At 33.9% G+C, this 13229-nt stretch overlaps 1 protein-coding gene across 8 annotated transcripts in view; it reads left to right on the forward strand.

Moving 5' to 3' along the window:
- Nucleotides 1-13229, forward strand: part of SNTG1 (syntrophin gamma 1) — a 318965-nt gene that overhangs the window by 236158 nt on the left and 69578 nt on the right. For all 8 annotated transcript variants that reach the window (XR_012582420.1, XM_074550855.1, XM_074550863.1 and 5 more), the window contains one exon: nt 11789-11827. Coding sequence is in view for 7 of the 8 variants with exons in the window: in XM_074550855.1 (XP_074406956.1) it covers nt 11789-11827 (39 nt within the window). In the remaining variant the exon portion in view is untranslated. The remainder of the gene's footprint in view (nt 1-11788; nt 11828-13229) is intronic.

Below are 13229 nucleotides of genomic sequence, written 5' to 3' on the forward strand. Positions count from 1 at the left end.
CCAGAGAGAGTATTAGATATACATTAGTGAAAAGCTTTTTAGATATATGCATTCCAAGTACATCCTCATTACATTACTTAGAATCTTCAAGAGATTGAGCCTTTGTTCTAAATCCATTTGCTATGTACAGGAAGTTTCTAGATGAAATAAATAGCAGTAAAGTAGAAGTTTTAAATTTTGTGTGGCACAGAACAACCAGTGCATATGGTTTAAGAGTAAAGACTCTCTTCATGTAGCTTTATTTCATCACTGGTTTTTTCAGTTGTGACCAGCTCCAAACTAAATCTTTTGCAAATTGTAATGTGTATGTTAACATCCACCTAATTACTGCTAGGAACAGTGAGTAGTCATGCTGAAAGAGTAATTCTGTATTTGATGGAATTGCTGCCTTCATACATATTAGGGATTCTCTTCTTCTTTGGCTTTGAGCATATGTTCTCACAGCAGTCTATACTTTATGAATAGGCATGATACTAATCAGATATTTAGTTGCTTTGTTCAGTTCTAATTTCTTAAAATTACACACCATTTTAATATTTATTACCATTTTAAGTGTTTTTATAATAATGTCAAATTTATGCAGTTAATTCTCTCATTGTGACAATATATAATAATGTAACCTGGTATAATTTTACTTATTGTGCAGCATCTGTTTTTCTTAGAGCTTGACATATGCACTTCACTTGCAAATTATAGCTTTTATGTTCTACTTATGCCATTGTCTTCATTATACCTTTGTTGAATAATTTGTTTCCCCATTTTTCTTTTAACTATGGTTCTGGAGTAATTTTCTCAGTAAGTGTGTGTGTGCCTTTTTCTTTCAGGAAAGATAATGTCCATAATAGACAACTAGAATTGCACTAAAGTAATGGGAGAAGACATTGTGGGGGAAAAAAGAAGAAAAAATTTTTAATTGATTCCAGTAATTTAAGTGTCATAAAGATGATTCCTCCTTTGATATCACTTTTAATGTTGAAACTTAGAGAATTGTACACATCTTGGTATCTTGAAAATGTGGGGTAGTATAACTTGTACGACATTATAGAATCTTAGAATATCAGGTTAAAAGGGGACATCAAGGATGGTCTGATCCAGTCTTGGCAAAGGCACAGTCTATACAAAATGCCCAGAATCCCATTCACGTGAAGCTAAAATGTATCCAAAGCTGGGAAATACACTGCTTACCTGGGGAGGTTATTTCAATGACTGATTTTTGTCATTGTCAAAAATTTTCCGCTTGTGTTTAATCAGAATCTTCCGGGGAGTATCTTGTACTCATTACCCCTGTGTTTTCCCTGTGACTCCTTGTGAAAAGGGAGTCTCTGTCTTTGTAATCACCTTTTACATACTGGAACATGGTAATAAGGTCTCTCCTAACCCCTCTATTTTCAAGGCTGAACAATCCCAGTTCTTTCAGTCTTTCCTTATATGGCAGGCTTCCCAGTCTTTTGATTGTCTTTGTGGCCCTTCTATGGAACCTCTCTAAATTATGTTTGAGCTGCAAGAAATACTGATAGAGCAAAAATCTATACTTTGACTAAACAATCTCCTTTACTGCTGAAATACAATTAGACAGGGAGTTGCTATTCTGAAATCTGTCCAAAATGCACACTTAAGTAAAAGTCATCTATAAATTTGCTTGTAATATCCTTAGTGCCTGTGTTAGCTGTTCTTAATGCTAATAAATTGGAAGTTTATGAGAGGTTTGAGAAAATCGCGTTGATCTTAACTATTATACCGCTTCCTATTTAAGGATTAAAAGATTGTATCCAAAGCAAGAAAAATATGCCGTCTATTACTAGTGTCAGTTTAACAATATTGTTAAAATTAAATGGTCCTTTAACACACTTCTCAAAGAAGAATGAAGAAAAAGTCTGAGATGAAAATGAATTCATTTGTGCAAAAATCTTTACCTTACTTTTTTTTCTCCCTTGAGAAAAATCTTCTACTGCTTGGCCTACCTTTCATCCATGGTCCCACTGAAACACAGCTCTTTACACTTGTATTTGACCATATTGATCAGTATTTGAGCATTTATTTTCAGAAATACCAGAAGATACTTGGAGAAAACCCATATTTATAGAGATTTTTGCATACTATTTTTTAATGAATTCTTAGTCATGAGGTGAAATTGGAGATCAATAGAGAGTACTGTATTCCTTAGAAGGGAATGAAACACTTTTTAAGCTAAGGCTCAACAGCTTGTTAAGAGAAGGAAGGTTAAGGAGAGTCCAATCTTTCCTATTTATGGCAATCTGGAAGCTTTATTGCAAAAGATTTTCTCATTAAAAGTCAGCTCAGGTTATAACTGAATACAGTGCTAGAGTCAGTCTGTGATTAATCTGAATAGAGAGTAGAGTGATATCAGGAGGAGGAGCAGGGTGTACTTTATAAAATATGAGGACATGACTTTTAACTATACAAGCACTACAAAATAATTTTGTAGTATTTCAAGTGAAATTTAAAATTATCAGTCATACAGATGAATAGAGAGCTTCCAGAAAAAACAGGTACTGAAAAACTCAGGTGTTTATAATGATCTTATATATGAAAATTCTTTTTCTTTTGTAATATAAAATTTAGCAATTATGTTGATACCATATTTATTATCATGTGAACCTAATTCTCAACCCCTATTTCATCTAATGTCAAGTAAATTATCTAAGTAATGTAATAACAAGTGATTTTTTAGCTTACAAGAAGTTTATCTGGTCCTGTCGGACAAATTGTCTCATAAATATTGCTGTTATTCCTGAGAGCTTCAAGAGAATAGAATTGTGTAATTCTTTTAGACAGAAGAAGTGAAATGTGACATAACACAACAAAGACAAGATGTTTCTATAATTTTATTTTTAATCCACTCAAACGAAAGTAAATGAATGGGTTGATTATGGAATGATGGAAGATATAATACCTGTAAATACTAAAGAAAACCTCTTTAATTATTTTGTAAAGATATTTGTTTATTCCACTGGCAACTGGCCAATTTAATGAATTTTTACATCAGGAATTCATTTAGACTGGTATGCTGTGGTGTAAGTATTGAATGTATTTTAAAAATCACTAGCTACATTTCTATTAGGTTCTGTCAAGGCAATTAATTGTCTCCTTTTATATAGAATTGTAATGGTATAAAATTCCTCATTTCTTCTGTTATTTTACTACTCCTTTTGTCATAATAAATTCTGGACTATGAACTGCAAGTGTTATTATCTGTACAAAATTGAGGACTCCTGAAACAATGCAAACTTGGCAAACTGTTAACTCTTCATGAGCAAGATCAGTAGATTGTATATGGACTGAGGGCAGAGGAACAAAATATGTTTAGTTGTAGTTTTCAACAAACTGCTTTATTCTATTTCAGTCCAGTCAGAATGAAAAGACCAGGTTGGAAAGAGGGACCTAAAATGAAAGGAGACATTTGACTCAGTAAAGAAATGGCTCCAAAGCTGTGGATAGGACTTTTAGGGGGAAGGAAGAAAAGAAGGGTAATGACCTTCAGCAAACATATTATACACAGAGCAAAGCTTTGATGAAAATGTCAGTTGGCTTGTGATGTATTTTTCTTCCAATACTTGCTAACAGTTCAGTTGGAACTTTAGGTGGGAAGCAAAAGTATTGATGTCTAAATCCAAATCTTAAACTGAATTTGTAGGAGTTATGGTTTGCAGTTCCCTTCCCAAAGAAGGCTGAGGAAGATGCCTCAGCTGTAACGTATGTGCTGGTGAAATGTCTAAAGAAGTAGAGAAATTGCAGAGGAAAGCTGACAGAGAGGGTGAAATCTGGAATGGGGGTGTGGAGAAGGTGATTGGTAACAAGGCAGGAAGATCTACAATAGCACCTACTGTGATTGAGAAAAACCTAGCTAACAAGACATTTCAACTCAGATTTTCTTCACAGGGAAATTATCCCTCCTCAGGCAGTGATGCATTAAAATGGTGCCCACAGGAGCTGAAGTTTCAAGCTTAATGACAGAGTGGATTAAAAATAAAATGGAAGCCTGGCAAGCTGGAAAAACTGTGAGATTAAGGATCATTCTTCCCATGAGGAAATGATGTATTGGTTGGTCATGAGTGACTCACTCCTGCGTGTGATGAAAACTGCTCTAGTGTCTGGACCTAATGTTGTGGGAAGTCTTCTACCAGGAGCTTAAATCTGAGGGATGTAGCCAAAGCCATCTAGTCAAATGACAATTACCTGGAACTGCTCCTTCTTGCAGGCATGACTCATTTCTGTGTCACTCTAAGCAGATAAAAGTGGCTGCAAGACTTTTGGAGGAAGGCTGAGGGGATCAGAGCTGTTGTAATGCCCTAGTCAGCTCTCCTGGTCATTCAGGAAAAATGTGTGTCATTCAGTGCTCATATGCAAAAGTAGCTACCAAAATAAGCTCTGGCCAATTTGACAATAGCATGAACTTGGAAGATAATACAGGGTGAAATGGAACTGGCTTTGCCTGAAGAAAAAAATAATGTTTCAACTTAAGAAAAACTACACAAAGGGCAAACAGTTTGTTCTTTGAGTCTGTGATGGATTACATGAGAAGCAATGGGATTAAACTGCAGCTGGAAAGAGTCTGGTTCAATATAAGGAGAGCTTCCAATGCTAAGTAGAGGTGTGTTTGCTAATAGATTGACTTATGAGGCATTAAGAGACTCATCATGGCAGAACTGTACAAATGAGTTCCACAAACAGCTTTAATTGACTGAATTGTTTTTAAGCAACTGTTGCTGTTCTCTTATATTACATAGAATGAACAAATTCATATCAGTTTTTGCAGCTGCATTCAGAAATACTAGGATAAGATAAACTGTGGATACTATTAAAGTTTTTCCCTTATCATTCTGTGAAACATTCTGAAAGTAAATAGTATATACTGGGTATTATATTGTCTCAATGTTAAGTTTAATGAAATGGTAAGTGAAAAGTAAAATTGAAGTTGGCTTATCTATAATATTTAATTGCCTTGAAAAATCAAGAGATAATGAAATCTGGTATTTTACACCAGGAGAGACATATAGATCAATTTTTAATAGTTAAATTTAACAGTTTAAATCTGGTTCCTGCTGGAAAAATGACATGGCTTCCTTGCTCTGTAGTAATAAGTAACACCAGCTTTTTTACTTCTTAGTGTGATTGATACTGCAGTAATCATACTCCAGTGAGCAACTACTATTATGATATAAGACACAATTACTCAGTTGCATTTCATTATCTGAAGCAATGATTCTGGTGTCTCCTTCTGGGTCAGATTTTTTTCATACCTTTTCAATTCTTCTTGTTCACAGTACTTCTAATAAGTCTTCAGTACAGAGACACATGTTTCTACTTTCAGATGGGACCATAATAGCTGCTTCAGGCACTGGATTTAATTTGTTTTCAGTGTCTCCAATAGTATGCATGTTGCTGTTGGTATTTTATTTATGGACATTCACTGTTATAAAACTCTTTGTAACACCTGTATCTTCTTTAAAGAGGCACAATAGAAATATTGTCATTAAGGTGACACTCACTTTTAGGAATGGCTGTTAAATATTGCAGGATTAAGTGATGCCATTCATCTATCAAGTAAAAAAAGCACAATGATTTTTAAAAAAGAAAATTTTAATTAGGGTAAAATTAATTGCAGTCGTATTGTTGGAACCTCACAGATGTTTTGAGTAGGTTTTGTGTTTTTGTCCTTAGGGCTCCCACTATGCTTCCATGTAATAGGCACAAATCTGGTATTTCTTTCTGATATCCATTCATTACTTCTGTGCTTGTGCTGTTCAATGTATCACTGAATCCTTTTGAGTGAGAAAGAAAAAGGTTTAATAATATGCAGGTTTGTGATCACATTTCAGATGGCCATTTGTGCTTTGATAGTGCATTTACGTGTCCTAAATTACTAATAACTCTCAATATATTTTCTTTCAAAAGTTCAACACCTCTTAGCAATGATTTGTATTCATCTGCTTCTGTTTTTGAAGGTGCATTCCTGACTTTTACTAGCTGTATTTTATTGTCCCCAAAAGTATTTATCAAATACCTTTATTTATCGGAACTCACCAAAATATGGAAGATCTCTGCTTATTTTGTACAGCTGGCTAATAAAGGCATTCAGTAGGGTTTAAAAGGAATCTTGTACAGTTCTGCTTTCCAGATGTGACCTCAAGATTATCTCAGGCCACTCTTCCTCTACTCCTATATAGAATTTAAATGAAACATTTTTGTTTCCATATGGATTAAGATGATTCATGAGAACTGTTAAACTGTTCCAGAATAAAGATCCATCTAGTCCTGTGTCTGGTGATAACAAAAGATTGGTTATATTTCATTTTGTCTTTCCAGCCATCTGCTACTTTAGGACTTCTTCAGACAGCTGATTAGGGACTTTCTGAATAATGTCTACTGTGTCCTCATTGTCTATAAACTTTACAAGTATTTGATCATTTTTTTTTACATTTTTTTACTCATAAGAGAGATTTTATAACATTGATTATATAAGCTGAAACATATAATCTTGGTTCTCACTTTTGTTCTCATCTAGGAGCCATAGTGAGGATGACTCAGCCTGCAGGTATCTATAGGAACAGACTGGAAAGCAGAGGTCATGCTTGTGCTTATGCATTATTCAGTGTTAAATCAAGCCTCTCCTCTGTGTAACTGTTTGTACATTCTGGAGTTTTTCCCTTTCTTCCTTAAAGGAAGTTGGTACTGAGTTCCTTCAGGCTGAGTGTGTTTGCAATCCGCTGTATCTAGTCTTGACAAAAATCCAACTAGGATATGAAAATGGTAGGAATGATGGAAGTAATCCTAATCTTTTATCCTTTGAACCGTTCAGCTGGTTAAATATGATCAACACATGACAGAGAATGGTGCCATTCACTGGTAGGTCAAGAGGCAGATGTGAATTAAATACTTCCTATGCTCCCATATATTCCAGAATGTTTTGACTGATCATTTTGCATAACTTAACTTATACAGATTTTTAGTGTGAATTCTAAAATCTACTGCAGCTTGCAAAACCAGCACCAAGAATTGCTATATTTGTTCTATAAGCAATTACATATATTTGAATGCATTTACCAATATACGATGTATTTTGTGGGGGCTGTTGCATCCTTCTTTCAAATCTTCTTTGATTCTTTCAGTGTGCATAAACTCTTGTACAACAAAATTTCACATTCTTACCACAACTTACCCACCCTTTGAGTAAATAAAAACCTAGCAATGACAGAAAGACTAGCCAACCAGCAATTTGAAGTATTGTGTATTCTTTCTTATTCATTAACATAAGATTATCACAGCATGAACTCGTGTTTTCTTCCAAATTTTAATGATCTGGCTTCCTCTTTGAAATCACTTAACATCCCAATAGCACAAACTGTATTGTTGCTTGTCTTCATCTCTATGCATGAGATGAACAGCTATGTAATGAATTTATGTTCTTCTCAAGCTATTCTATTTTAATAACCTGTTATTGAATGTGAGTCAGCAGTTGTGTAGTGCAAACAACTGATAGAGAAGGTTAGAGAGTCTAAATTGTTTGGGGAAATCCATAAAAATGGCTAGCATAAATTAAAACAATAAAAGGTTCTTTTAAATTGGAAAATGACTGTGACCTGCAAAATTATGTGATATCTACAGACTGCAAGAAAATGAGAGATCAAATAATATGTGAAAGCCTGGGGAGCATCTTATTTACTGCCTAAGTCAGCAAAAGACTGAGCAGGCACTGGTGCCCACTTGTTTTCTTGGCTGTTCCCCTAGGTACTCCAGTGGAATTGTCTCTGTCAGGATCTCTGTCCTAACAACTAACACCTATTCTTATTCTTTCTTCTAGAGGACCAGGTGTATTATGTGAATCTTAGTTGTCTATTAATCATCTTTCCCATTATTCCTTTAGAATTTTGAGTCTAATTTACAGTATAGTTTATCATGAAATAGGATCAAAGCAAGTGTGGTATACATCGAGTTTTCAAACATCTGATTGCTTCTATTTAAATTTTTAAGGGTTGGAGAAACCTGAAATCTCTTGATCTTACTACTTTTAAGAGTACTTGGAGCGTATTGAAAGATACATTTCCAGATCATCTCATGAGGATCCTGTGATTAAATGGGAATAGCAAATTTTATTAATATAAATAGATAAGAAAGGGAAAAAACCTCCTAATAAATAGTAGTTTTCAAATTACACTTTAAAATCCTCATATGGAAACTGAAAATAAATATTGCTGTGCTATTGGCCCCAAGAAGGTCTGAAATGGTATCTCTCAGAGGAGTGAACAATTCAGTTCAGCTTTAACTGAATGTGAAAATTTAAAACCCAGCTTTTATGAGCTTAATCAGCTGCATTTCAGCAGAGGGCAACAATAATAGGCTGCAATTAATGGGAAAAGATAATAGTATGGAACAGTGTTCTTCTGTATTACTGCTTCTCTGGCACAAAGACTTTTAAATAACAAAAACTAAAGAGCCCGAACATTTGCAATCGTTGTGCACACCTGAAGCCAAGGTTTGCTCATTTGTGTTCCTGCTGAGAAGTGCTGTGTTCCATGTTCTTGTTTGTTTCCTCTGCAGAGCAGGCACAGCCATCACTGTGAAAATATTCATCTGTAGTTGCAACATCTAGTGCGCAAAAATGACTGAGTTTGGCCATGGGACATTTTTCATTATGTCATTTCACTTCAAATCATCTCCCTGCCCAGTATTCTTCTTGTCTGTGATATCCAAACATACTGTGAGATGAATTTTTGGAACATATCTAGTAAAATGTATTTGTACCATTAACAATCACTTATATTTTGAACCAATCTTCTTTGATAGCTTTCACTAAAATATATTCTTCCCATCCCTGAAAGTTTTCAAAGCCAGAGCTCTGGGTGGAGCTCTGAACAATCTGGCCTAGTGAAGGTGTCCCTGACCATGGCAGAGGGTTGGAACTAGATGATCTTTAATGTTCCCTCCAATCTAAACCATTCTATGTTTCTATGCTACAATTATTGGTCTTGTATTATCACTGCTTATCTCTTTCCTTGTCAGATGCAGGATACTGCAGAGACCTTACTTCTGACTCCTTCCTCCTTCCACATTGAATTGATCATTAATTCCCAAATTACTTTCTCTATGGTGTTCTTAGATTTTTTTTCTCCTAATTTGCATTAATGGAAATTGAATCAGAATAGAATATCATCCCTCAGCACCTGTTTTTTTGTGCTTGAAGCAGAAGCAGGTAGTTCTTGCTAACTTCAAATCAGCCTACATTGTGTTTGTCTTCAGACAAGAGTGTGTTGTCTAGCTTCTTCTGTCTCCTTTTGTGCCATTCTGATTTTTAATTGCTCTGCACAAACACATCTTTCTAAAGAATATTCTCAGAATGTCTTTTTAGTATAATATCTGCTGGTGTGTTTTTTAAGAAATATTACATTCGTGTGTATTTGCAGTGTATTGTACTGATGAAAACAAATTTTATTTAATTGCATCAGTTACACAGTTCTGTGTGCTATGATTGTGCTTAATTACACATGGTAGTATTACAATGGGTTCAGTAAAGTTGGAAGACTGAAGCAACATTTTTCTTTTAGATAACCAGTAAAGTAATTGAAGATTTTTTTCTCTTTTTTAATTTCTGGAAAATGTTTACTTTTAGGTTTTAATTACCAAATAATTTAGGTCTGGAAATTAAATTTTACTCAATATACATTGTAAAAGGCTGGGAAGAACATACGTATACTGCCTAATTGTTGAACTTTTTATTTCTGTAATGTTCAGTATTGATGCATATGAATGATAAAGATTTAGGTGTTCCTAAGATTAATCATACTTAACAATTTTTAATTTCAGGTAGATTTGAACAACTATAATACAGTTTTGAAGTGTCTGTAAAAGAGTTAAAAATAATGCATTTCAAGAAATCACCTTATTACCTGAAAGATAAACATAGTTGTTTTAGTTAATCAAAATAACAGCAGTTAAAACAACCATGTAATGTAGATGCTTAGACTGTATTTTAGAAAATGAGCTGGAAATTTTTGAATGAGAAAATGATGTTTCAAGTACGTATTTACATTTTAGAAGAACATTAACAGCACACAATGCACCTAATGTACTTTGTAAAAAAAATGCAGTCTCTATGTTTGAAGTAAATAAAAACACTCCTAAATTATTTGATATATAACTGTAACTTGCCACTAAGTAAATATTTACAGTATTTTGTTTAGAAAAGTAAAATTTCTTTTTCTTAACATTGTACTTTCAAGCCTTAAAATTTTCAGGCTATTAACTGAAGTCTTTGCTTAGATTAAAATACATCGTTTTCACCAGGACTTTAATAGATTCTACTAACCCAAACAGGAATTTATCATGCTGGATTAATTAATATTTGGTTTAGGAATAAATCCCAGAAGTCTTCAAGTATTTTTTAGGTCAAAAAATATGGGGTTTTGCTGCTTTTTATTTTAATAATCACATTAGATAGTTGGTATCTTGTATGGATTAATTTTATACTATTTCTTTGTCCGTTGAATGTCCTTATTCCTCTAATGCTTCTCCTTAGCTAGCATTAAAGAAGGAAGAGTGGAAATGTTCTTCTGACACTTTTGATGGAGGATACATTTGAAAACCAACTGAAATTGTGTGCCAGCATGTTCTTGACAGTGGGAATTATCCTTTGATTGCAAAATTGTGGGATGTCAGTGGCACTTGCTCAGTATTTGCATGAGGAATTCAAAGAGCTTGTGACTGCAGCCTGGTTCTGAAGCCTGCAAAACACATTGCCACTCACATCTCTGCATGTAGTTGTTTAGGGACAATATTGTAAACACTGGAGGAAATTCAGTGGTGATTCTTCTTTTCTTCTAAAAAGATGTTGCAGGTTGGTTGAAGAAGTTTTATGTTATACTGTGGTTTCAGGGCTTCCCAGATAATTCAATTACATTCCATATAGAGACCTAGTTGGCAATATCTTCAATTTAAATATGTTTTTATTCTAGGTATTAGGTAATTGTCATGATTTACAAGGTTTTAGATTTACTAGGTTGTCAAAAGCTTTCACAGCTTATGCTTAAAAAACAACATTTTTCTTCTAATAATGGTAGGAATGGGTATGTTCTACACATAATTCTCTTTGTATTGGACACTTGTGTCAGAAAGCTGGCAATGTTTGTTCTTAGGGAGTCCATGAACTGCAGGGCTAAACAAAAACTCATCAGGAATTAGGTATCTCGGCCTGCTTTTCTTGTTCCTTTTCACTTAGGGATATTGTTGAATGCTTTAAGAAAAAATTACTTGAACAATTATTAGAACTGATTGTGCATACTTAATTTTGCACCTAGGGTAAAGGGTAGAGTAAATGGTGTTTCCAAAGCTGTTCCAACCCAAAATTTCATCATTCCTTAAGGAAAGGAACTTGCTTAGAGATTGATGACTTTGGTGGTTGGCAGTAAGTTGCTCTGAAATAATTTTATTTAGAGTCAAATATTCTAGTTTATTTTATATCTTCTAATAAGAAGAAGAAAAAAAGAGAAAATTGCACTTTGTTTCAGAATTTAGAATTAATTTTGTGTGTATGCACCTCTTCTGGATTCTAAACAGTAAAATGGACCACAGTAACCACAGAAATATCCCATTGTTCAAATGAGCTTGCCAAAGGTTTCAGTTCTTTTACTGCAGGAGATTTTATTTTCTTTTTTGCAGGCAAAATTTGGAAGGGAGAGTCTAATATATGTGTCTGAAATCCAGTTGGATTTATTTGTTTTGTTTTTTATCCTAGTGACTGAGTATTAATCTATTTCTTTATTCATTTTTATAGATTAAAAAAATCAACAGGAATTTTCCCGTAAACCAGCAGGTAAGAAAAAGAACATTTGGGCTTTTAAATTTATAATCCTAATTCTCACTTGAACTATCTTTATTTTTGTGTGGTAGCTGTTCATTATTCTACCTGAAGAATTCTCATTAGATTTTCTTTAGAGAGTACCTTGGTGTTTTTACTTTCTCAACTCAAAAGGAATTAGAGTGTTTCACCAAAGTAATCTTTTCAAATTTACCTATTTGATGCAGGTATATATACTTTTCTTCAGATTGTGTCTTACCAATTTTACTATAGAAGAGAAATGTTATCATTATCCTTTACAGAATTAACCAGAATAAATCAATGTTCCAAAATTCTGAAAATGTATGGTTGGGTTTTTTTGGCCTATTGACAAATTCAGTCATAAAAAATTAATATCTGCACAACTATTTTAAAAAAATATGAATAAAAATTACAAGGTAAAACTCAGCACACTGTACAGTTAAGTATGTATATGTTGTGTATGACAATTAATTCTATAATGATAATTTCCACACAAAGAAACATGTTAAGGGGAAACAGAGCAACCTGATTCATAAGAAAGAAAAAATTGCTTCCTCATACAAGGAGAGAAATATGTATAGGACTAAGCTGTAAACTTGCCTTCAAGAAGGGAGATTTGAGGAAGAAGATTTGCTTTCACCTCCCTTACACCAAATTTTCAGCTAGCCAACATATTTCTCAGTTCCCTTTCTCTGGTCCAACTTTATTTATATGTAATTGTGCTGAGTGTAACTCACAAGGGAAGGAGATGCTTCTATTTTGTTTTCTGTTTTCTTCATGAGAAGATGCACAAATGTAAAAAAGTAATGAAAATAATATACCACCAATACTAACAATAACAACAACTATATGGGTAAGTATAAGTGAAGCTACAATAGATGAAGTTAGCATTTGCATTTGGAAATTTTCGTAATAGTTTGTATAACATCAGATGCAGAGAGTGCAAAGATATGCTCCTGTCTCAAAAGAAGGAATAAGATACTGCCTTATGAACAAAACGCAGTTAATTGCTTCCATTTTCACTGTTATGGTTCACCCTGAGCTTACCTCTTTGCTTTCATTACTGTAAAAAATAAAGACAAAAAGTATATAAACAACAGTTAAAATATTCCACCACTCTAACTTATAATTTAGGGATCTCTGCTGTTTTGGCACCCTTGGCACATGTGGTCAACAAGGCATTTTATTCTTCATTATAACTCCTGTGGAAAGCAAAAATATCTTTCCTGGCTTGAATAGCTTTTTGGCCATGATCTTTGTCAGGACAGCCTGCAATTATAATGCATTCATCTCTCATCAGTACCGATCATTATACTCCAAAGGAATTACTGTGGAGCACTTCAAGAAATTCAGTCAAAAGGTCAAACTGGAAAGAGAGGCTGATTTGATTAGCAGT

This window comes from Zonotrichia albicollis, chromosome 1 (assembly GCF_047830755.1).
Source record: "Zonotrichia albicollis isolate bZonAlb1 chromosome 1, bZonAlb1.hap1, whole genome shotgun sequence".
Classification (NCBI taxonomy): Eukaryota; Metazoa; Chordata; class Aves; order Passeriformes; family Passerellidae; genus Zonotrichia; species Zonotrichia albicollis.